Raw genomic sequence first — 25637 nt, 5'->3', positions numbered from 1 at the left:
CGAGAGGTCCTGGATTTAATCATCAACACCCACATGCCAGTTAATAACTATCAGTATCTCCAGTTTCAGAGGATTGTATGCACTTTTCTGACCTCCATGGGCATCAGTCATGCATGTAATATATGACATAAAACCTACAAACATAAAATAACTATAAATAAATCACAGAAGTTTAAACAATTTGTTCCAGTTTCCTCTTTATGTGTGCAAAGCTGCTTTCATTACTTCTTTCAAATTGCATTGGTTACTCATTACAAGGACAGCTAGGACAAGGCCAAGAATTTATTTATTTTCTGTCCTGTGAAAGAAGCCAGAGTAGTATCTTCTCAATTAGAGGACTGAGAAGCCATGAATTCCATGCAGCAGACAGTTCGTCTAAATGATGGTCAATTCATCCCTATACTCGGGTTTGGTACCTCTGCACCTCAAGAGGTAATGATAGCAGTTGGGTTTGAGGGTTAAAATAGAGAGAGAGTTTGGGTAGGTGCAGTCATTGAATTCTGATATGGTTCATCAGGGCTAACCTAGTTCTCTGTTTTAGCACTCTAGAGTTCTTCCTTTTGCAAGTAAAAGGCAGATGACATTCAGCATGATTGACTGATCCAAGAGCCTAGCTCCGGATTATTGTTAGTACTAGTTTTCCCTTCTGTTTCTCTCCATCTGAATTAGCTAAAAAAAGAAAGAAAGAAAGAAAGAAAGAAAGAAAGAAAGAAAGAAAGAAAGAAAGAAAGAAAAGAAGAGAAATCAAGCCAGCAAGAGCACTGCCTGATGAAATCTGATACTGAATATATTTTTGAAAAGTACTTCACCTGCTTTAAAACTGTACTGTTTTTTTTTTTTTTTCATGTGTTGAGTAGTTTTACCTCAAGTTGACACAAGCTAAAGTCATTTAAGAGGCAGTTATGTTCATTAAGAAAATAACTCCATACGATCAGGCTGCAGGGAATTTTCTAAGTTAATGGAAATTTGGGGGTTTTTGCACCAGCACAGTCTATTGTGGGTGATACCATCACTGGGCTGGTGGTCCTGACTTCCATAAGAAAGCATTCTGAGCAAGCCAAAAATCAGAAACTGGTAAGCAGCACTTTCCATTACCTTTGCTATAGCTCCTTCCTCCAACAGGAGTTTCTTGAGTTTTGGCCTTGACTTCCCTGAGTGATGAAGTGTGACATGAGCTGTGTAAGATGAACCCTTTTCTCTATGAATCACTTTTGGTCATGGTGTTTTATCACAGGAATAGAAACTTTTTCAGCGTCTAATGTGATGATCATGTAAATTTTTTCTTTGGGTTTGTTTACATAGTGGATTACATTGATGGATTTCCCTATATTGAACCATCACTGGATCCTTGGGATGATGCCTACTTGATCATGATGTTTGAAATACTTGATGTGTTGTTGGATTCGGTTTGTGAGAATTTTATTGAGTATTTTTGCATCAATATTCATAAGGGAAATTAGTTTGAAGTTCTCTTTGTTTTGTCTTTGTGTGGTTTAGGTATAATCATAATAGTGGCTTCATAGAACAAATTGGGAAGGGTTCCTTGTATTTCTATTTTGTGGAATAGTATTGGCATTGGGTCTTCTATGAACATCTGATAGAATTCTGCACTAAATCCATCTGGTCCTGGGCTTTTTTTGGTTGGGAAATTTTTAACGACTGTTGCTCTTTCTTGAGGGGTTATGGGACTGTTCAGTTTGTTGACCTGGTCCTGATTTGATTTTCACATTTGATATCTGTCTAGAAAATTGTCCATTTCATCCAGATTTTTCAGTTTTGTAGAATATAGTCTTTTGAAGTAGGATCTGATGATTTTTAATTTCCTTAGTTTCTGTAGTTATGTCTCCCTTTTCATTTCTGTTTTGTTAATTTGCATACTGTCTCTTTGCCCTCTAGTTAGTCTGGTGAAGGTTTTATCTATCTTGTTGATTTTCTCAAAGAACCAGGTTTACTTGATTCTTATAGTTCTTTTTGTTTCTACTTGGTTGATTTCATCCCTGAGTTTGATTATTTTCTGCTGCCTACTCATCTTGGGTGAATTTGCTTCTTTTTGTTCTAGAACTTTCAGGTAGTTATCATGCTGCTAGTGTATGCTTTCCCCAATTTCACTAGAGACACTCAGAGCTGAGTTATCCTCTTAGCACTGGTTTCATTTTGTCCTATAAGTTTGGGTATGTTGTACCTTCATTTTCTTTAAATTCTAAAAAGTCTTTAATTTCTCTATCTTCCTTGTCAGAAGTTATCATTGAGTAGAGCATTGTTCAGCTTCCACAATGTGTATGCTGAACAATGTAGTTTTGTGGGTTTTCTGTTGTTTTTTGTTGTCATTAAAAACCAGCCTTAGTCCATGGTGATCTGACAGGATGCATTGGATTATTTCAATCTTCTTCTATTTGGTGAGGCCTATTTTGTGTCCAACTATGTGGTCAGTTTTGGAGAAGTTACCATGAGGTGCTGAGAAGAAAGTATAGTCTTTGTTTTAGGATGAAATTTCTATACATATCCCTTAAAACCATTTGGTTCATAACTTCTGTTAGTTTCACTGTGCCTCTGTTTAATTTCTGTTTCCATAATCAGTCCATTGCTGAGAGTGTCGTGTTGAAGTCTCCCACTGTTATTGTGTGATGTAAAATGTGTACATTAAACTTTAGTAAAGTTACTTTTATTAATGTGGTACCTTTGCATTAGACACATAGATGTTCAGAATTGAGAGTTCACAATGGTAGATTTTTCATTTTTTGAGTATGAAGTGTCCTTCCTCTTTTTTTGATAATTTTTGGATGAAAGTCAATTTTATTCACTATTAGAATGGCTACTCTAGCTTGTTTCTTGGGACCATTTGCTTGGAAAATTGTTTTTCAGCCTTTTACTCTGAGGTAGTGTCTGGTTTTGTCACTGAGGTGTGTTTTTTTGTATGCAGCAAAATTCTGGGTCCTGTTTATGTAACCATCCTGTTAGTCTATGTCTTTTTAGTCAGGAATTGAGTCCAACAATGTTGAAAGATATTAAGGAAAACTGATGGTTGCTTCCTGATATTTTTGTTGTTAGAGGTGCAATTATGTTTGAGTGGCTATCTTCTTTGGGGTTTGTTGAAAAAAAATATTACTTTCTTGCTTTTTCTAAGTAGTTTCCTTCCTGGTGTTTGAGTTTTCTAACTATTGCCCTTTGTAGGGCTGGATTTGTGGAAAGATCTTTTGTAAATTTGGTTTTGTCATAGAATATCTTGGTTTCTCTATGGTAATTGAGAGTTTTTCTGGATATAGTAGCCTGGACTGGCATTTGAGTTCTCTTCGAATCTGTATGACATCTGACCAGGATCTTCTGGCTTTCATAGTCTCTGGTGAGAAGTGTTGTGTTATCTAATAGATATGCTATTATATGTCACTTGACTTTTTTCCCTTACTGCTTTTAATTTTCTTTCTTTGTTTTGTGCATTTGGTGTTTTGCTTATTATGTGACAGGGGGGATTTCTTTTCTGGTCTCTTTTCTTGGGGATCTGTAGGCTTCTTGTATGTTCATGGGTATCTCTTTCTTTGGTTAGGGAAGTTTTCTTCAATAATTTTTTGAAGATATTTACTGGCCATTTAAGTTGGTAATCTTTTTTCTCTTCTTTCATTGTGCTCTATATTTCCTGGACATATTGGGTTAGAAAGTTTTTGTATTTTGCATTTTCTTTGACTGTCGTGTCAATGTTTTCAATGATATCCCTGCACTTGAGAGTCTCTCTTCTTTCTCTTGTATTCTGCTGGTGATGCTTGCATCTATGTCTCCTGATCACTTTCCTAGGTTTTCTATCCCCAGGGTTGTCCCCCTCTATGATATCTTTATTGTTCCTATTTACATTTTTTTAGATCCTGAATGATTTTGTTCAATTTTTTCACCTGTTTGGTTGTATTTTCCTATAATACTTTAAGGGATTTTACCTCTTTACCTGTGTTCTCCTATATTTTTACAAGGGAGTTTTTATGTTGTTCTTAGAGTACTATATCATCATTATGGGTAGGGATTTTAAATCCCAATCTTGCTTTGCCAGTGTGATGGGGTATTCAGGACATGCTATAGTGGGAGAACTGAGATCTGATGATGCCAAGTAACCTTGGTTTCTGTTGGTTATGCTCTTGTGCTTGCCTCTCACCATCTGGTTATCTGTAGTGCTACTTGCCGTTGCTGTCTCTGACAAAAGCCTGTGCCTCCTGTAATCCTGGCTGTGTCCGAACTCCTCAGAGTCCAGCTGTCTCTGTGATCCTGTGATTCTGTGATTCTATGATCTTGAGGTCCTGGGGGTGTCAGTGCTCCTTGGAGTCAAGCTGCCTCTGGGATACTGAAATAAATCCTGGTGTGACCAAGCTCCTGAGATTCTGTGATTCTGGGCCTGTTAGAGCTCTTATGATCCTGGCCATGTTAGAGCACCTTGGAGTCGAGCTTCCTCTGGGCGTTGTGGGACTGTATTTGAAGCCAGTGCTGAAGGTCTTGATTATATATCTTTCTGATCCTTTAAATATTTGTTATGCAGATAAATGGCTGTGTAAAAAAAACTTCATAACATAACACTATCTCCTCAAGTTTACTTATTTTTTGGACAAAGAACTTTAGATGATCCCTAGGCATCTTCTAATTTCATAATATCATCTTGTTATGATATTGTTGACATCTTCTTATCTCTTTTTTGTTTGTTTTGATTTTTATTTTTTATTTAGTCTTTAATCTTATTTTAAAGTCCAGACATTAGCCGCTTGCCAACCCACCTGCCCCCGACTGATCTACATCCCACACCTCCTCCCCTGGTCTCCAAGAGCATGCCCCTATAACCAAACCTGCTTCACCAGACCTTCCCTCTCCCTGAGGCCTCAAGTTTCTCAAAGGTTAGGTGTTTCTTCTCTGACTGAGTCCAGACACAGGAGTTCACTTAGTATATGTGTCAGGGCCTCATATTAATTAGTATATGCTGGCTGGTTGGTGGCTCAGTGTCTGAGAGATCCTGGGTCCCAGGCTAGTTGAGACTTGTGGTCTTTCTATAAAGTTACCCTCTTCCTCAGTTTCTTCCAGCTTTTCTGTAATTCAACCACAGGGGTCAGCAGCTTCTGTCCATTGGTTGGGTGCAAATATCTGCATCCTACTCTTTCAGCTGCTCATTGTGCCTTTTGAAGGGCAGAAAGATATGCCCCATTTGTGAGCATACCATAACCTATATAATAGTGTCAGGCCTTGGGACCTCCTCTGAGCTGAATTCCAATTTGGGCCTGTCACTGGACCTCATTTTCTTCAGGCTCTTCTCCATTTTTGTTCCTACAGTTCTTTCAAACAAGAACAAATTTGGATAGAGTTTTTGACTATAGGATGGCAACCCTATCTCTCCACTTGATGCCCTGTCTTTCCACTGGAGGTGGACTCTACAAGTTCTGTCTCCCCACTGTAGGGCATTTCATATAAGGTCCCTCCTTTTGAGTCCTGAGAGTCTCTTTCACCTCCCAGGTCTCTAGTACATCTAGAGATTCTGTCCCCCACATCCTAACTTCAGAGATTGCCTGTTTCGATTATTTCTGCTGGCCCTCAGGGCTTCAGTCCTGTCCCACCCCACTCCCCGCATGTCTGATAATATTCTCCTTCTCCCCACCTTGTCACCTTTCTTACCCAGGTCCCTCCCTCCACACCTCTAGTGATTGCTTTCTTCTCCCTCCCAAGGGGGATTGAGGCACTGTCACTTGGGCACTTCGGTTTGTTAGCCTTCTTGAGTTCTGTGGATTGTATCCGGAGAATTCTGTACAATTTTTGGCTAATATCCACTTATTAGTGAACAGACATAAAGCATATCCTTTTGGTTCTGTGTTACTTCACTCAGAATGACACTTTCTAGTTTGATCTATTTGCCTAAAAATCTTATGAAGCCCTCCTTTTTAATATTTCTTTTTCTTTTGTATTAAGTATTTTCTTTAATTACATTTCAAATGCTACCATCTTTCCTAGTTCCCACTCCTCCTGCTGACTAACATGCCCACTCCTGCTTCCTGGCCCTTGCATTCCCCTATACTGGGACATGTAACCTTTGCAGGACCAAGGGCCTCTCCTCCCATTGATGACAAACTAGGCCATCCTCTGCTACATATGCAGCTAGAGCCATGAGTCACATCATGTGTTTTCTTTCATTGGTGGTTTAGTCCCAGGGAGCTCTGGAGATACTGGTTAATTCATATTATTGTTCCTCCTATAGGGCTGCAAACTCTTTTAGATCCTTGGGTACTTTCTCAAAGTCCTTCATAGGGGACCCTTTGCTCTGTCCAATGGATAACTGTGAGCAACCACTTCTGTATTTGTCAGGCACTGGCAGAGAATCTCAGGAGACAGCTATATGATGCTCCTGTCAACAAAATCTTGTTGGCATCCGTAATAGTGTCTGGGTTTGGTGATAGTTTATGGGATGGATCCCCAGGTGGGGTAGTCTCTGGATCATCATTCCTTCAGTCTCTGCTTCAAACTTTGTCTCTGTAATTCCTTCCATGGGTATTTTGTTCCCCCTTCTAAGAAGAATTGAAGTATCTACACTTTGGACTTCCTTCTTCTTGAGGTTCTAGTGTTTTGAAAATTGTATCTTAGGTATTCTGAACTTCTGGGATGATATCCACTTATCAGTGAATGAATATCATGTATGTTCTTTTATGACTGGATTACATCATTTAGGATGATATCTGCCAGATCCATCCATTTGTCTAAAAATTTTATAAATCCAGTGTTTTAATAGCTAAGTAGTATTCCATTGTGTAATTGTACCACATTTTCTATATCAATTCCTCTGTTGAGTGACATCTAGGTTCTTTCAAGCTTCAGGCTATTGTATATAAGGCTGCTATGAACATAGTGGAGCATGTGTCCTTATTACATGTTGGAGCATCTACTGGGTATATGAAAAGGAGTGGTATTTCTGGATCCTCCAGTAGTACTATATCCAATTTTCCAAGGAACCTTCCAGAGTGGTTGTACCAACTTACAATCTCACCATCAATGGAGGAGTGTTCCTCTTTCTCCAGAAATTAGCCAGCATCTGCTGTCACCAGAGTTTTTTATCTTAGCCATTCTGACTGATGTGAGGTAGAATCCCAGTGTTGTTTTGATATGCATTTCCTTGATGACTAAGGATATTGAATATTTTTTAGGTACTTCTCAGCCATTCAGTATTCCTCAGTTGAGAATTCTTTGTTTAGCCCTGCACCTTATTTTTAATAGGGTTATTTGGTTTTCTTGAGTCTAATTTCTAGAGTTCTTTGTATATATTGGATATTAGCCCTCTATCACATTTATGATTGGTAAAGGTCATTTCCCTATTTGTTTTATTGACAGTGTCCTTTACCTTACATAAGCATTGCAATTTCATGAACTCTCATTTGTTAATTCTCGATCTTACATGCCATTGGAGTTCTGTCAGGAAAATTTCCCCCATGCCCATATCTTCGAGGCTCTTCCCCACTTACTCCTCTATAAATTTCAGTGTCTCTGGGTTTCTATGTACCTCCTTGATCCACTTAGAATTGAGCTTTGTACAAGGAGATAAGAATGGATCAATTTGCATTCTCCTACATGCTAGTTACATGCCAGTTGACCCAGCACCATTTGTTGAAAATGCTGTCTTTTTTCCACTGGATGGTTTTAGCTCCTTTGTGACCATAATGACCATAGGATTGTGGGTTCATTTCTGGGTCTTCAATTCTATTTTATTAATCTACTGTCTGTCACTGTACCAGTTCCATGCTGGTACAGAAGTTCTTTTATTGTTGAGAATATTTTTCACTATTTTAGGTTTTTTTGTTATTCAAGATGAATTTGCAAAATGCTCTTTCTAACTCTGGGAATAACTGAGTTGGAATTTTGATAGGGATTGCATTGAATATTTAGATCGTTTTTGTCAAGATGGCCATTTTTACTATACTAATCCTGCCAATCCATGACCATGGAAGATCTTTCCATCTTCTGAGATCTTTAATTTCTTACTAAAAAGACTTGGAGTTCTTATAATACAGATCTTTCACTTGCTTAGTTAGAGTCACACCAAGGTATTTTATATAATTTGTGACTATTGAGAAAGGTATTGCTTCCCTAATTTCTTTCTCAGCATGTATATCCTTTGTGTAGAGAAAAGCCACTGATTTGTTTCAATTAATTTTATGTCTAGCTACTTTGCTGAAGTTGTTATCAGGTTTAGGAGTTTTCTGGTGGAATTTTTGGGGTCATTTATATATACTATCATATCAGCTGCAAATAGTGATATTTTGACCTCTCCCTTTCCAATTTGTGTTCCTTTAATCTCCTTTTGTTGTCTAATGACTCTGGCTAGGACTTCAAGTAACTTGTTGAATAGGTAGGATGAGAGTGGGCAGTCTTGTCTACTCCCTGATTTTAGTAGGATTACTTCAAGTTTCTCTCCATTTAATTTTATGTTGGTTATTGGTTTCATGCACATTACTTTTACTATGTTTAGCTATGGGCCTTGAACTCCTGATTTTTCCAAGACTTTTATCATGAAGGGATATTCATTTTGTCAAATGATTCTCAGCATCTAATGGGATGATTATGTTTTTTGTCTTTGAGTTTGTTTATATAGTGTATTACATTGATGGATTTGTTTATATTGAACCACCTCTGCGTCTCTAGAATGAAGCCATTTTAATCATGATGGATAATCATTATTATGTGTTCTTGGATTCAGTTTGCAAGAATTTTATTGAGCATTTTTGCATCTATATTCATAAGGGAAATTGGTCTGAAGTTCTCTTTCTTTGTTGAGTCTTTGTGTGGTTTAGATATCAGTGTAATTGTGGCTTCATAGGATGAAGGGTAGAGTGCCTTCTGTTTCTATTTTGTGGAATAGTTTGATGAATATTGGAATTAGGTCTTCTTTAATGGTCTGATAGAATTCTGTACTAAATCCATCTGGTCCTGGTCTTTTTTTTGGTTGGGAGACTATTAACGACTGCTTCTATTTCTTTAGGGGATATGGGGCTGTTTATATCATCTGATCCTGATTTAACGTTGGTACCTGGTAGCTGTTCTAGAAAATTGTCCATTTCATCCAGGTTTTCCAGTTTTGTTGAGTATAAGCTTTTGGAGTAGGATATGATGATTTTTTTGATTTCCTCAGATTCTATTATGTCTCCTTTTCATTTCTGCTTTTGTTATTTAGGATACCGTCTCTGTGCCTTCTACTAAGTATGGCTAAGGATTTATCTATTTTGTTGATTTTCTCAAGAACCAGCTTTTGGTTTGGTTGATTCTTTGTATACTTCTTCACATTTCCACTTGGTTGATTTCAGCCCTGAGTTTGATTATTTCCTGTCTTCTACTCCTCTTGGGTGAATTTGCTTCCTTCCGTTCTAGAGCTTTTAGGTGTACGGTCAAGCTGCTCATGTATGCTCATTCCAGTTTCTTTTTGGAGGCACTGAGATCTATGAGTTTTCCTCTTAGGACTGCTTTCAGTGTGTCCCATAATTTTGGGTATGTTGTAGCTTAATTTTCATTAAACTCTAAAAAGTCTTTATTTATTTCTTCCTTTACCAAGTTATCATTCAGTATACTGTTATTCAGCTTCCACGTGTATGTGGGCTTATATTATTTATGTTGTTATTGAGGAACAGTCTTAGTCCATGATGATATGATAGGATGCATGGGGTTATTTCAGTATTTTTGTATCTGTTGAGGCCTGTTTTGTGACCAAATATATGGTCAATTTTAGAGAAGGTAACATGAGGTGCTGAAAAGAAGTTATATCCTTTTGTTTTAGGATAAAATGTTTATAGATATCTGTTAAATCCATTTGTTCAAAACTTCTGTTAATTTCCTTGTGTCTCTGTTTAGCTTCAGTTTCCATTATCTGTCCATTGATGAGAGTGTGATGTTGAACTCTCCAACTATTATTGTGTGTGTTGCAATGTGTACTTTGAGCTTTAATAAAGTTTCTTTAACAGCTGTGGATGTCCTTGCATTTGGAGCATAAATGTTCAGAATTGAGAGTTCATATTGGTAGATTTTACTTTTGATAATTTCCCTCCTTGTTGTTTTTGATAACTATAGTTTGAAACTTGATGTTATTCACTATTAGAATGGCTACTCCAGCTTGTTTCTTGGGACTATTTACTTTGAAAATTGGTTTTCAGACTTTTATTCTGAGGTAGTATCTGTCTTTGTCCCTGAGTTGTTTCCTCTATGCAGCAAAATGTTGGGTCCTGTTTATATATCCAGACTGTTAGTCTATGTCTTTCTATTGGGGAATTAAGTCCATTGATAGTAAGAGATATTAAAGAAAAGATATTGGTACTTCCTGTTATTTTTGTTTTTATAGTTGGGATTCTGTTCATGTGGATATCTTCTTTTATGTTTGTTGAAAGATTATTTTCTTTCTTTTTCTAGGGTGTAGTTTTCATCATTGTGTTGGAGTTTTCCCATTATTATCCTCTAAAGGACTTGATTTCTGGAAAGATATTTTGTAAATTTGGTTTACTCATGGAATACTTGGGTTTCCCCATCTCTGGTAATGGAGAATTTTGTTGGGTATAGTAGACTGAGCTGGCATTTGTGCTCTCTTAGTGTCTGTATGACATCTTTCCAGCATCATCTGGCTTTCATAGTCTCTGGTGAGAAGTCTGGTATAATTCAAATAGGTCTACCTTTATATATTACTTGACCATTTTACCTTACTGCTTTTTAATAAGATATCTTCTTCATTTACATTTCATATGCTATCCCCTTTCCTGGTTTCCTCTCCAAAAATCCCCTATTCCCTCCCCTCTCCCCCTGCTACCCAACCCACCCACTCCTGCTTCCTGACCCTGGCATTCCCCTATACTGTGACATAAAATCATTGCAAGACCAAGTACCTCTTCTCCCATTAATGGCTGACTAGGCCATCCTCTGCTACATATGCAGCTAGAGACACAAGCTTTGGGGGTACTGGTAACTTCATATAGTTGTTCCTCCTATAGGGCTCTAGGCACCTTCAGCTCCTTGGGTACTTTCTCTAGCTCCTTCATTGGGGACCATGTTTTCTATCCAATAGATGAGTGTAATAGTCTTTCTTTGTTTTGTGCATTTGTAGTTTTGAATATTATGTGACAGGAGGAATTTATTTTTTGGTCCAAACTATTTGGAGTTCTGTAGGCTTCTTGTATGTTCATGGTCAACTCTTTCTTTAGGTTAGGGAGGTTTTATTCTATAATTTTGTTGAAGATATTTACAAGCCCTTTAAGATGAATATATTCACTCTCATCTATACCTATTATCCTTAGGTTTGGACTTCTCATTGTGTCCTGGAATTCCTGGATATTTTAAGTTAAGATCTTTTTGCATTTTGCATTTTCTTTGGTGGTTATATCAATATTTTCTATTAAATCTTCTGCTCCTGAGATTCTCTCTTCTATATCTTGTATTCTGTTAGTGATGCTTGCATCTATGGCTCATGATTTCTTTCCTGGGATTTCTATCTCCAGAGTTGTCTCCCTCTGTGGTTTCTTTATTGTTTCTACTTCCATTTTTAGATCCTGAATGGTTTTGTTCAATTCCTTAACCTGTTTGGTTGTATTCTCCTGTAATTCTTTAAGAGATTTTTGTGTCTCCTTCTTAAGGGCTTCTACATGTTTAGTTGTGTTCTTCCATATTTCTTTAAGGGAGTTATTAGTGTTCTTCTTAAAATCCTCTACCAGTTGGTGGGAAGAAATAGGAGACTTTCAGGATAGCATTTAAAATGTAAATGAAGAAAATCTAATAAAAAAATCTCTACCAGAATCTTGAGATATGATTTTAAATCTGCATCTTGCTTTTCCAGTTTCTTGGCGGTATCCAGGAATCGCTGTGGTTGGAGTACTGGGTTCTGATGATGCCAAGTAGTCTTGATTTCTGTTGGTAAGGTTCTTGCATTTGCCTTTTGCCATCTGGTAATCTCTGGTATGAGATATTCTTGCTGTATCTGCCTGTGAGTCTGTAAGCCTGTGTCAACACTCCTGGGAGACCAGCTCTCTCCTGGCAAGAGAAGTGCACAGTGGGCTGCAGAACAGCCCCACCTCCTGGGTACAGATATAGGTGTGTAGGATCCTGTGCCAGCTGTTCTGTTGCTTCTGTGGCTGTGTGCTTCTGAGTGGACCAGCCTTTGAGAAGCACAGAGAGAAAATGGCAATCTCACCTGAGTCCCAGGGTCCTAAACTTTCTGGAGGCAAACTTTCTCTGGGAGGGAAGTTTGCACAGAAGGCTAAAGATCAGCCCCACCTCCTTGGTACGGATATAAGGTGGTTAACACCCTGTCTGAGCTGCTCTGCTGTTTCTGAGGCCTGTGCATGTCTGACTGGACCCTATCATCTTATTTCATAACAGAAGGATGGAAGTTTTCCATGAACTGCCTGTGCCAACAGTAGAGGTAATGTGTACACGCTTTTATCTAGGATGCATTAAGTCAGGGTGTTTGTGTAACAAGGAATATATGTATATCTTAGAAATGAAGAGTATAAAATATTTCTATTTTAACAATTGCATTCTTGCAAATTCAGTGTTAGAGACTTTGATACAGTCTCTTTGACTTTCCTGTGATAAGGCTCATAGAGGATTCTATAGTATTTCTTCTTTATGTGGTATCATGTTCTTTTTTTTTTTTCCTATATAAACCTCATAGCTTCATGTACTTAGGCATTCTTAAAACAAGTATCAGTTCCTGGAGTACAAGTGATGCCCCTAATGCCAATGACTAATATATACTTGGCTGAACTAAAGTGATTTGGGGGGTGCTTTACTCTTGTGACTCAGAGGGAAAGATCCAGACAAAATTGATTGCATTCTTCACTGCAAATGAACACCTCACTGAAGACATGGGGAAACTTCATGCTGAAGAAGATGTTTCTTTTGTTTTTGTGCCTTAAAAATCCAAAATTCTGCTTTTTGTTGCCTTTTTAGGTACCTAAGAATAAGGCTACAGAAGCCATCAAAATAGCTATAGATGCTGGTTTCCGCCATATTGATTCTGCTGCTGTGTATCAAAATGAAAAGGAGGTAGGACTAGCCATCAGAAGCAAGATTGTAGATGGCACTGTGAAGAGGGAAGATATATTTTACACATCAAAGGTACTGAAAATATGGTATACAAGTGAATGATGCATTGAAATAATCTTTACATGATTAAGTCAGTGAAGTTTGGGGAACTAAACATAGACAAAGTTGTGAGCTTTCTCATCTTTAAATTTATCAATGAGCTTAAAAATGAGTTTTCTCATCTTTAAATTCATCAATGTAATGTTAACTACTGTATTAGTCAGGGTTCTCTAGAGTCACAGAACTTGCAGATAGTCTCTATATAGTAAAGGAATTTATTGATGACTTACAGTCTGCAGTCCAAATCCCAACAATGGTTCAGTAGTAGCTGTGAATGGAAGTCCAAGGATCTAGCAGTTGCCGAGTCCCACACCGCAAGAAGGCGAAAGAGCAAGAGACAGACTCCCTTCTTCCAATGTCCTTATATGGTCCCCAGCAGAAGGTGTAGCCCAGATTAAAGGTGTGTGCCACCACACCTTTAATCCCAGATGATCTTGGACTCAGAGATCTCCCTGTCTTAATCTTCTGGATTCAATCACCACTGTGTCTCAAGATCTCCATACCAAGATCCAGATCAGAAACTTCTATCTCCCAGTCTCCAGATTAGGTTCACTGGTGAGCCTTCCAATTCTGGATTGTAGTTCATTTCAAATATAGTCAAGTTGACAACCAGGAATAGCTACTACAACTACCTTCTTCTCTGAGTCTCAGTTCACAAGTGTATGTTTTAGAATGGAAAATAAAACTGGCTTTTTTGAATGCCTGAATAACTATAAAATTTTCTCATTGCTCTGAAAACAATTTTTCTCTTTCATCAATAAGATATAATAATATAAGAAAGCACTTTCTGTGTTAAACAAGATATAAGTACTTGTTCTTCCTGTGGAGTTACAATCCCCCTCTACTCCTCCAGTCCTTTCACCATCAGAGAGAGATGGTATGTAGGGAAGCACCCTCATAGATGCAAAGGGGAGTGGGGAGAATGCAGATGTGGGATGCAGAATTTGTAGAGGATTAACCCAGAAGTGGGATATCATTTGAGATGTAAAGAAATTGAATAATTAATAAAAGATATACAAGTAATTAATGTTCCTTCTTCTATATCTAGGGAAAAATTAGATGTTCAGTATATTTTCCATCCAGATGTATAATTAAGACATGAATTCTTCCAATTTTTATTGTTTTTTCACATTAGACTCCTATTTTCATCAATAAACATTTGTTTTTACAACTAGAACAAAAATACTAGAAAAAATGAGTATATAAAAAGTTCCCACCTGAGGATCCATCCCATAATCAGTCACCAAATGTGGACACTATTGCATATGCCAGCAAGATTTTGCTGAAAGGACCCTGATGTAGCTGTCTCTTGTGAGGCTATGCCAGTGCCTGCCAAATACAAAAGTGGATGCTCACAGTCACCTATTGGATGGAGCACAGGGCCCCCAATGAAGGAGCTAGAGAAAGTACCAAAGGAGCTGAAGGGGTCTGCAACCCTATAGGTGGAACAACAATATGAACTAACCAGTACCCCCTGAGATTGTGTCTCTAGCTGCATATGTAGCAGAAGATGGCCTAGTCAGCCATCATTGAGAAGAGAGGCCCCTTGGTCGTGCAAACTTTATATGTCCCAGTACAGGGGAACACCAGGGCCAAGAAGTGGGAGTGGGTGGGTAGGGGATCAGGGCAGTGGGGGGAGCATAAAGGGAACTTTTGGGATAGCATTTGAAATGTAAATGAAGAAAATATCTAATTAAAATGGAAAAAAGGAAAAAAGTTCATTCATAAGTCGCTAGCAGCTAAAGTCACTTTATTATTATGTACTATATATAATTTTGAATGTAATATTTCATTTATAAATAGTGTAGATACTGAAATTTTTGTTATTACAAAAAGGCATAATTTCAATATGAAAGGTCAGACCATGTCAATATTTTGATTTTTTTCTTACTCTAACTAAGATAAATAACCTTAGGTATGACACTGTTTATTATGACACTTTTTATTAAGAGGAAATTGAAATATAGACACTGGAAATACTACATCTCAGTTTTAGCCTAAATAATATTTTACAGTCCTCATTAATACATGTTCTCTGACTAGTAAAATTGTCCAATAGTTTGGAGGTTATCTTTATTTCTCCATATGATTTTTAAAATATTTATTTATTATAAGTGTATTAGCATCTTGACTGTATGAATATATGTGTACCATGAGTTGGCCTGCAGAGGTACCTTCAGAGAAGAGGAAGGAGCATCATATCCCTTATATGTAGAGTTAAGACAAGAAGACGGGATCAGATCCCGATAACTACAGTGAAAGAAGATTGTGATCTACCATGTGGATGCTGAGAACCAAATCTGGGTTGTATACAAAAGGAGCAAGGGCCCTCTGACTAACACTTCTCTCTAGCTCTCCATGAATTATTGTGAGTTTGCACATTTTTCTTCAGCTTCTATTTCTACAGACACAGCAGCACTGCTTTCTGTTCAGGTGAAGGTTACTGATGCTTGAAAGCACACATGACAATTAATCATTTCATCATAAGCTATTTTAACAAAAAGACCTGGGACTCAAAATTAACCCTAAATAACAATTCACAGAGAGCAAATGCAAGCCACCCAGTTTTATTACTGGTAACATATTCTGTCATTTTATAGGCATTTCAAATAGTTATTTAGACGTAGAAGAGCACAAAGCATTTTGTTTTAGAAAATGATTGTTTCCTAACTCTTGATTTTCTATAAAGTAGATAACTCATACTGTTCTTTGTCAGCTTGAACATCTCCAAGACATTTACACAAGGATTACTTACATTAAAAACAATAGGTATGGTGAGGTCAGTATTCCTTCATATATGTTAACCAAACCCAACACATCATAATGTGTATACAAGAAGCGTTATAGAGTATTATATGCTTAAAGTCTTTAATAAGTCCAGTGAAATACAAGTTTAATGATAAATGATTATTACTTGAAAACTTTGGGGGCTTGAGTATTATTCTAGATTAACTCATAATAAATGAATATTGAAGAGAGGTTTTGGCTTGTTCAGATGGAAAAATAATCCAGAAGTCTATAGGTATTTTCTCCCATTGTCAGTGTCACACCAATCCCCGTGTTAGGTAAAGTAACTAAGGGACTCTGGAAATTCAGTAATTTAATGTCAGATCCATTCTTCAACTTTTGCAGGTTTGGCAAACATTTCATCGTCCAGAACTGGTGCGGGTCTGTTTGGAACAGTCATTGAAGCAACTCCAGTTGGATTATGTGGACCTGTACCTCATCCATTTCCCAATAGCCATGAAGGTATTCAGTTTGGATAACCAACAAATTTCAGCTCTAACTTAGAAGTTTTCTGATTAGTTGAACTTTATAAAATATAAAAACATGCCGGGCATGGTGGCACATGCCTTTAATTCCAGCACTTGGGAGGCAGAGGCAGGCCAATTTCTGAGTTTGAGGCCAGCCTGGTCTACACAGTGAGTTCCAGGACAGCCAGAGCTATACAGAGAAACCCTGTCTCAAAAACAAACAAAAGAAAAAACAAAAAAAAACCAACAAAAAACAAAAAAAAAACAAAAAAAAGTATAAAAATACAGATTGGTTAATTTTAGGAATCATTCCAAATGTTTTATGCAAGGAGTTGATAAAGTTATGTAACTGAAGAGTCTCAGTCATTAATAGTTTGGCATTCTAAGTAGTATTTAAAATGTCTCTGCTTTTCAATTCATATATTACTATAAAATTGCTAAGGATTTTAAAAATTGGTTTTTATTTTTATTTTGGGGGGTATGTTTTGTGCTCCTGTATGTCTTGTATCATGTCTATACCTAGTACACAATGAGTCCAGAAGATCATATTGAATCCCCTGGGCTAAGAGTTATAAACAGCCATGAACTGCCTCAAGGATGCTAGAAATTGAACCTATATCCTCTGAAAGAGCAGTAATTGCTCTTAATTATTGAGTAATCCAGCTCCATATTTGCTTAGTTTTTATTCCAGCAATTTCCACTGGTGACAAATTTAGCTGTGAGGTACTTTGATGCTCTAGTTCTTTGACATCTGTTGGATTCTCTGTATGTGACATCATCAAATAATTTCTATGTATACCACTTTAATGCTGGAGAGGTGGCTCAGTGTTTAGTATTACTTGCTGGTCTTACCAAGGACCTTAGTTCAGTTTTCAAAGCCCACTTCAGGCAATTCATAATTGCCTGTAACTTCAATGCCAAGGAACCTCATTTCTGACCACTTCAACACCTTCAGAGTTGTCTCATACACACACTTGTACACACATGCACACACACATGCACACAAATGCACACACACACACACACACACACACACACACTACACACATCCTCAAACAAATAAACAAACATAGAAAGAAAACAGCAAAACAAAGCCCAACAACCCTCTCTTCTCATCTTCTGTTTATTTGCCAGGCCTGAAGCACACATAAGCATGAAAAAGACTGATTGTTTTCTGTGGGTCAATGGTGGAATTTATTGTAGGTCAACAACCACTGCCACAATACTGACAAATTTCTAAGTGAATGTGTCATTAAAAAGAAACATAATGAAAAAGTGGTGCGGCTCATTCAAGATGGCGGAGCTCGACCAGTTGCCTGATGAGAGCTCTTCAGCAAAAGCCCTTGTCAGTTTAAAAGTATTAATTATTCATTAGAGAGGGAAGTTTATCTAACATATGGAATGAAAAGTACAGTTCTTTACAGAAAACTCTTGTTTGGAAAGTCAGGAATGCGGGCCCTGCCGTAGAAATGCCTTCCAGAAATTCAAAAAGAAGCAGACTCTTTTCTGATGAAGATGACAGACAAATAAATACAAAGTCACCCAAAAGAAACCAGAGAGTCGCAGTGATCCCACAGGAATTTACAGCGACGATGTCACCACCAGAGAAGAAAGCATCACAGAAGATTGGTTTTTCGATTACGGAACCTACTCAAGCTTCCGAAAGCACCTAAGTGGTGCATGTATGAGTGGTTCTACTCCAACATAGACAAGCCACTTTTTGAAGGAGATAACGACTTTTGTGTATGCCTAAAGGAATCCTTTCCTAATTTGAAAACGAGAAAATTAACAAGAGTAGAATAGGGAAAAATTGGGAGACTGATGGGAAAACCTCGGAGATGTTCTTCTGCATTTTTTGAGGAAGAGCGATCAGTCTTAAAACAGAAGCGGCAGAAAATCAGGCTGTTACAACAAAGGAAAGTTGCAGATGTTTCACAGTTCAAAGATATCCCCGATGAAATTCCTCTACCCCTGGTTATTGGAACCAAAGTTACAGCACGGTTACGTGGCATTCACGATGGTCTGTTTACTGGTTAGATAGATGCGGTGGACACTCTTAATGCTACTTACATAGTAACTTTCAATAGGACAGGGCTTGGGACTCACACCATTTCTGACTATGAAGTTCTCAGTAATGAGCCTCATGAGACAATGCCAGTCACTGCCTTTGGACAGAAACAGCGGCCTTCTCGGTTTTTTATGACCCCCCCCCCCATGGTTACATTATACCCCTCCTCTCCAGTCACCAATTACAGATGGTGATCCTTTACTGGGACAGTCACCTTGGAGAAGTAAAATTTCTGGCTCTGACACGGACACGTTAGGGGGCTTTCCAGTAGAATTCCTTATCCAGGTGACTAAGTTATCAAAAATCCTCATGATTAAAAAAGAGCACATAAAGGAATTAAGGGAGATGAACACAGAAGCGGGAAAAGCTGAAATCGTACTTCATGCCCATTGGCATTGAGTTTCAGCGGAGACATGCAACGATCGTTCTGGAACTTGAGCAGCTAAACAAGGACCTGAACAAAGTCCTGCATAAAGTTCAGCAGTATTGCTATGAGCTTGCCCCAGACCAGGGACTCCAGCCTGCTGATCAGCCAACAGACAAGAGACAGTGGTGTGAGGAAGAAGCCCAGGAACTTGTCCCGCAAGCCAGCTCTGCCTCTGGACAGCCCTGTGTAGAAAATGAAAATCTGACAGACTTGATCTCCAGGCTCACTGCAATTTTATTACAAATTAAGTGTCTGGCAGAGAGGGAGGAGACCTGAATTCCTTTGAATTCAAATCTCTCACAGATTCATTAAATGACATAGATGCTTCTAATATCAGTTGTTTTCAGAATAACGTAGAAATCCATATTGCACATATACAGAGTGGCCTGAGCCAGATGGGAAATTTACACGCCTTTGCAGCCAACAACACAAACAAGAGACTGAGCACAGGATCCTCATACCCCGCTGCACACGATCGCAGTCTGAGGAGTCCTCGTCCTTAACCTAAGCTTCCAACACCAGATAACCTATCCGCTGGAAAACCGGAGAACCGTGCATGTCCAGATATGGCTTTTTAATACACTGTACTGCTTCTTAAACCAGCATTGTGCTGACCAGCATTTATTTATTGTTCTTTTATTATCCAGATGCAGTAGTGTTGCTTATATTTCATGTTTATCAGCAAACATTTTTAACCGGAAACTATCTGAACGTACTATCCCATGAGGAAGTATGCTCATGCATACATGCATGATTCTGCTCAGCACATGCAGACCACTCCTGTGACAGAGAACATGAAGAAGCACGGTCTTTCCATGTATGATGGTGGGAATCCCATCCGAGAATCACTGGTCCAGGTCCGGTTAGTTGGAGTTAGTTGACATTATATCTTGGGCTGCAAAATAGACGCCATGAGTGTGGGAGTCCGAGTCTTAAGGAACCCGCTGGAGTACAGATGGGAAACATGGACTTTAGTGTTTGTTTCATATACCAACAGTGGGACATGGTTCTATAGATCAATTATAATAATAAATATTTTAGTTTATCATAATTTATAAAAGCTTTGTTGGTTATCAGGAGAAGGAAAGGAGCAGAAGGAACTGTACCGAGCACTGCTGGATCCCAGCGGGTGGACTTGACATGCCTTCCATGATTCAGGGCAAAAGTGTTATTGTTAAGACTTATTTTTAAAAAAAGACTGATGACACACTATTTTCGTATTTTTTGTTTATTTGCACAACTTTAAACCAGATTACTGGTTAAAATTCAACAGTACACAATTTATAAAGTGGAAATATTTTATAAGGAGAGCATATGACCTGTGAATACAGAGGAGGCGTGGTTTTAGTTGTTTTCTTGTTTGGTTTGATTTTTTTCTTTTTAAGAAAAAACCCTGCCTAAAATAATCTTGTAAAAAGTAGGTATTTTAATTTTTTGTCTTAATTTAGAATATTATAAAGCCAAAATATAATTATTTTCAGATTTGGAGTTTAAAATAGAGCTATAGAGGTGGTTCTGATCCTTTGACATCTCATAAAATGAGACTTTTGTATATTAATGTATAATAAAACTGAAATAAGATTATTTTCCTTGAAATCTTTGTATAGTTTTAAAATGCTTCTGTGTTCTTTGCTGCTACTGGGCCACTGCAGATCTCAGTGCAGAGTTTATATTTAGCTAGACTGTTAGGTTAATTAAGAAATGCATAAATCTTTTATTCTTAATATTTGTAATTCTAAATAAATCAATCTATGAAATTAAAAAAAAAAAGCGTAAGTCAAGCAAGATAGTCTAAGTACACAGAAATAATTTCTTTATTCCAACCAAATTATGTTAGAAAGAAAGAACTGCAGTTCTCAAGAACATTCTTTACAACTCAACATTCATTCACAACATATAAGTGTTACATGAAATATTATCACCACCCTGCTGAAAGTTCGTCATAGCCCTCTCTTTAGACCAGCTTTGATATTGTGGGTAAATGCATTTGTTGAGAGTTTACTTAACATTTTACTCTGTTCCAGCCAGGAGAGAATTATTTCCCAATAGATGAGAATGGAAAATTCATATATGATGCAGTGGATATCTGTGACACCTGGGAAGTGAGTACTGGGGATAGAGAGCACACAGGAAGTATAGCAAGGGAGTGGAGAGTCAGAACTTGAGAGAATGAGGTGTACATGCTGTTATAAAAACCAATACTCCTTTTGAGGGCTGGTTTATTTTAGATATGGGAACCATATGTCACTGTGCTGTAGCAGAAATGAAGGGGAGGCTTACCTAAAAAGATAATAAAGAATCTAATTGACTAGGGATAGTTCATGTTCCTCTTAATAATTGATAGTATCATTATATTTGATGTTTTATTTTTTCCTAAAATAATGCCAAGAGGTTTAATTTTTATTTATCGACAGTATTATTTCTATCATTTTGCGTTTTCATTTGATAATTTAATTATTTTTATGTGCATTGGAGTTTGCCATTATGCCTCTGTATGGTATATCTGTTTGAAGGTGTTACATCCCATGAAAATGGAGTTACAGACAGTTGTATGCCACCATGTGGGTGCTGGGAATTAAACCTGGGTCCTCTGGAAGAGCAGCCAGTGGTCTTTGTAGCTGGGACATCTCTTCAGCCTTCAGTTTTTCATTTAACCTAGTTTATATTTTGACATAATTTCCTCTATAGGCCATGGAGAAATGCAAGGATGTAGGATTGGCCAAGTCCATTGGGGTGTCCAACTTTAACCGCAGGCAGCTGGAGAAGATCCTGAACAAGCCAGGGCTCAAGTACAAGCCCGTGTGCAACCAGGTGGGTATCCTCAGCCTCCTGCCTTTCCTTTTGAGTCCTTTCTTCCTCTGTTGCTGCCAGGTGCCATTTGGGGGGACAAATAACATTAGAAACTGAGCGAAGTTTTGAGATGATCCATTCCTTACCATCTTTGAATTTTTCAGGTTTCTGCCATCAGAAGCATATTTATTCTGTCAGTGGCATGGCCCCAGAATTATTTTTAGCAAGATTAAGGAAAATAGTCAAGTTTCTTTATTGCAAACGTAACCTAAATCATACGTACATTTGGAATATGCTTCATGTTCAATTCTCAAGTCGTATTTGAGAATCCATCAATGATTTTGCCTGAGTTAGTCCATTTCTGAAGTTTGGAAAACGTTTCAGTTTTATCAACTTTATTGACATTTCTTACCTGACACATCCTTTGAACATTTTAATCTGGTAAAATTATCTCTGGAAGATAGAGTAAACTTTAATAATTTTCATAACTGTTGTTTTGAGAAAGAAAGCTACTGTAGTGATTACTACTGATTGGGGACTATGAGTGTTCTTTCATGTGTGTTTATTTCTTATTTCTTCTATATTCTTTCTTCCCTACAAATCCTCCAATATATCCATTTTTCTCACTCAAACTCAGTTTGTAACACTTTATTTTGATTGATTGTTATTATATACAAATATGTAGGTGTGTTTGTACATAAATGTATACCTATATATAAATCTATGAATATAGCCTGCTCAGACTGCATATACTTATATGTATCTGTTTTAAGGACTGATCAGTTGTTACCACATAGCTGATTGGTATGCCCTTCATTGGGGAAGAGTATTTCTCCCATTCTCAGAATTCCTTAATTACCTGTTGTTCTTTTTGGATTTTAGTAAGAAATCATTTATTGTTATTTTTGTATGTACTTGGATAGATTTAATATTTTCATTTTAATATTGAGATGTACATAGGTGACAGTAGTGGGTTGTCCACTTAACTGGTATTTCCCTTTTTATGCTTTCACTGAGTCCATTCCTTGCCTCACATCTGAAATCACTCATGACTCACTATATCAAAAGCAAGTAGTTTTATCTATCAAGTAGGATATGGAGCTCACTCACCTCAGAAGTGTTACTTCTTCAACTGTTTCATCCAACTTAAGTAAGATTTTAAATATGTAAATCTGAGGCGATTAATAGGAGGGAACTTCAAGAAGGTGAACATGTTCAAAATGTGTGGCATACTTTATTAAGAATAGATCTGAAATTTCTCAATATGTGCAATGAATATAAGGTAAATTATCTAATTATGGACCTACCAAGAGGGCTCAATGGTCATGTCTGAAAGCACTTTGATTCCTGGGACCCACATGGTAGAAGGAAACGTGTCTTATGACCTCTACATGTTCACGATAACATCCACATGTACCACTCCACAAAAATACATAAAGAAATGTAAAATATATTTTACTATGAAGATGTTTATATTTTTTTCCATTTTGCACTCCCGATTCTCTTTCTTCTTCATATTCTATTTTTCTCTTTTATTTTATTTATGAGTCATAGTCTCTATGTGATGCCCAAGATCATCTGAAATTTATTATAGCCTAGAATGGCCTCTAATTCATTACAATCTTCCTGCTTCCGCATTACAAAGTGTAGGGTTATGGGCATGAGTCACCAGACAAGGCCTTAGAGTGATATAGTCATTTTAAATATCATTAACTCAGCTGTATACTATTTTTAACATTTTTTACATTGAATATAGAATTTTGTATAAATTGTCACGTTTCTACTTCCTCCATCTACAGGTAGAATGTCATCCTTATCTCAACCAAAGAAAACTTCTGGATTTCTGCAAGTCAAAAGACATTGTTCTGGTTGCTCATAGTGCTCTGGGAAGTGACCGTGACAAAGAATGGTAATGCAGACAATGAGAGTCAAGCAGAAGGAAAACATTGTTAAATACATATTTTTTTTATCTTATCACTTCTTATAATTTATTCTGAAATGAACCAGAATCATAGTGAAATTTCATTTTGGGCAGAAAACTACCACACTGGCTTTATAATTCCATGTACTGGAAATCCTGGCCTATAGATCAACTGTCCTATATATTGAAAGTCTTCTAACAAATCCAAGATGTTGGAACAGCAATTTAACATTTCTACCTCTCTTCCAGGGTGGACAAAAGCTTTCCTGCTCTTTTGGATGATCCAGTTCTTGGTTCCATGGCAAAAAAGTACAATCGAACTCCTGCGCTGATTGCTCTTCGCTACCAGGTGCAACGTGGGGTTGTGGTCCTAGCCAAGAGTTTCACTGAGAAGAGGATAAAAGAGAATACACAGGTGATGAGTTGCTTTGGGTATTAGGTATTCTACACAGAATTTCCCTAACATTGTTGATAGTCCTATAACCCTAGTGAATCTTTTTACATTTCCTATGCATCTGGGCTTTAAGGGCGTCTCCAGGAACCTTAAATCCTGTTTAACAGAAAGACCACTAATTACAGTAACATTTTATCTTAGCATTACATTGTAAATTTAACCTTAAGTGTGTGGCATGTGTTGCAGGATTTTCCCTGTCCCATTACATTAGTGCAGAGTAGACAGGGAAAGTTAGGCAAAGCCAAGAGTCGCAGAGACAGAACATCTTAGAAGACTGGAAGGAGGAGAGGAGAAGGAAGATGGCTATGGACGTGAACCCATGTGATGTTTACCAGCCACAAGTAGTTGTGGAATAGTAAGGTTAGATAAATTGGAATAAAGCTTTTATCATTATTAATTGGCTCTGAAATTATTGTATTGGCATCTTGTAAATTGTGATATTATTGATACATAAATCTGATTGGTTAATTAAGCTTTAAGAGTTTTAATTCTATTGGATAATTGGGTGATGTGATTGCTGACCGTGGGGGGTGTGGGGCATTATATGGTAGTGAGAGGAACTCGGGTGGGGGTGCTCCAGAGAAATGGCAGTCAGAGAGACATCTGAGTGAAATGGCATGGCAAGAGCCCTTTAGCCCTCTGGTTTCCGGCACTAGTACAGGAATGTACCAGTTCATCTTTTAATATTTCCCACACAGTCATGTTTTCTTCATTTTTTGAAATGAAGTCACTAAGACAAGGTGACTTACATTCTTTAAATTATATGTGGTATATTTTTATATTTTCCTGTACACTCTCATATTTTATTTAACATTCAGGTCTTTAATCACTTTGAATGCAGTCTATATCAACTTTTTTATTTCGTCTTGACTCCTTGAGGGTAATTGTCTGCTCATTGCAAACAGGGAATCAAGTATTCCCTCAACACTATTAGTGCTAAAATCAATCCGTAACTATGTATTGGATCGTTATAAAAAGTCACTAATGCAGCTTACTGGATTATGGTCAGAGATTTGTGTGGGATGGTCTGATCCCTGTCAGACTATTCTAATCTTGGCCAGGCTCTCTGTTGTTCTGCAGTGAAGAGGCTCATACATGTGATGAGCTGGGGCGGGGGGGTGTTCCAGGTTACAGACTTCACTGAGCTTACTGGAACAAGTCTTTCCTGTCTGTACTGTTATCATCGTGCTGGCCAGTGCCCTCACATTACACAATCACCAAGTAGTTTCTGAATCTTATACAATGTTTTCATGTGTAAACTTTTGTCAGATATACCATAGCTTCTCATAATACAACAGAGACTCAAGACATGTGACTACAATTATTCTACATCCTAATGTAGACAGGGCTACATTCATTAATTACAGAGTAAATCCTGGAAGATACAAATTAGAGGAGATGTTCTTGTAGTCTATCTGTTTCATTTTTTCATCCTGTAAGTTCACTGCTCTTAGATTTTGTTTTGGCTGAAATACTTCAGTCCAAAATGTACTATTTACCCGTTACTTTAAATTAGAATTTATCATGAACAGGTCTCTACATATTCAGATTCTTAATTGCTTCTCTCTCTCTCTCTCTCTCTCTCTCTCTCTCTCTCTCTCTCTCTCTCT

At 37.5% G+C, this 25637-nt stretch overlaps 1 protein-coding gene and 1 pseudogene across 3 annotated transcripts in view; both read left to right on the top strand.

Annotated features, from left to right (window-relative positions):
- The first annotated feature begins 318 nt into the window (after positions 1 to 318).
- Positions 319 to 25637, top strand: part of LOC110333779 (estradiol 17 beta-dehydrogenase 5-like) — a 39748-nt gene continuing 14429 nt past the window's right edge. The window contains exons 1-9 of one of the 3 annotated variants that reach the window (XM_029547467.1): positions 344 to 432; positions 11804 to 11880; positions 12346 to 12388; positions 12919 to 13086; positions 16246 to 16362; positions 20887 to 20964; positions 21551 to 21673; positions 23452 to 23561; positions 23823 to 23988. In XM_029547467.1, coding sequence (XP_029403327.1) covers positions 12350 to 12388; positions 12919 to 13086; positions 16246 to 16362; positions 20887 to 20964; positions 21551 to 21673; positions 23452 to 23561; positions 23823 to 23988 — 801 coding nt within the window. In that variant the 5' untranslated portion in view covers positions 344 to 432; positions 11804 to 11880; positions 12346 to 12349. Of the gene's footprint in view, positions 433 to 11803; positions 11881 to 12345; positions 12389 to 12918; positions 13087 to 16245; positions 16363 to 20886; positions 20965 to 21550; positions 21674 to 23451; positions 23562 to 23822; positions 23989 to 25637 lie in introns of all 3 variants that reach the window. The other 2 variants (XM_029547466.1, XM_021215486.1) reach the window with 2 other exon arrangements.
- On the top strand, positions 17635 to 19375 carry LOC110334223 (annotated as a pseudogene).

The sequence above is a fragment of the Mus pahari genome, chromosome 16, assembly GCF_900095145.1.
Source record: "Mus pahari chromosome 16, PAHARI_EIJ_v1.1, whole genome shotgun sequence".
NCBI lineage: Eukaryota > Metazoa > Chordata > Mammalia > Rodentia > Muridae > Mus > Mus pahari.
Note: the sequence above shows the minus strand (reverse complement) of the source record. Positions and strands in the feature narration are given on the sequence as shown.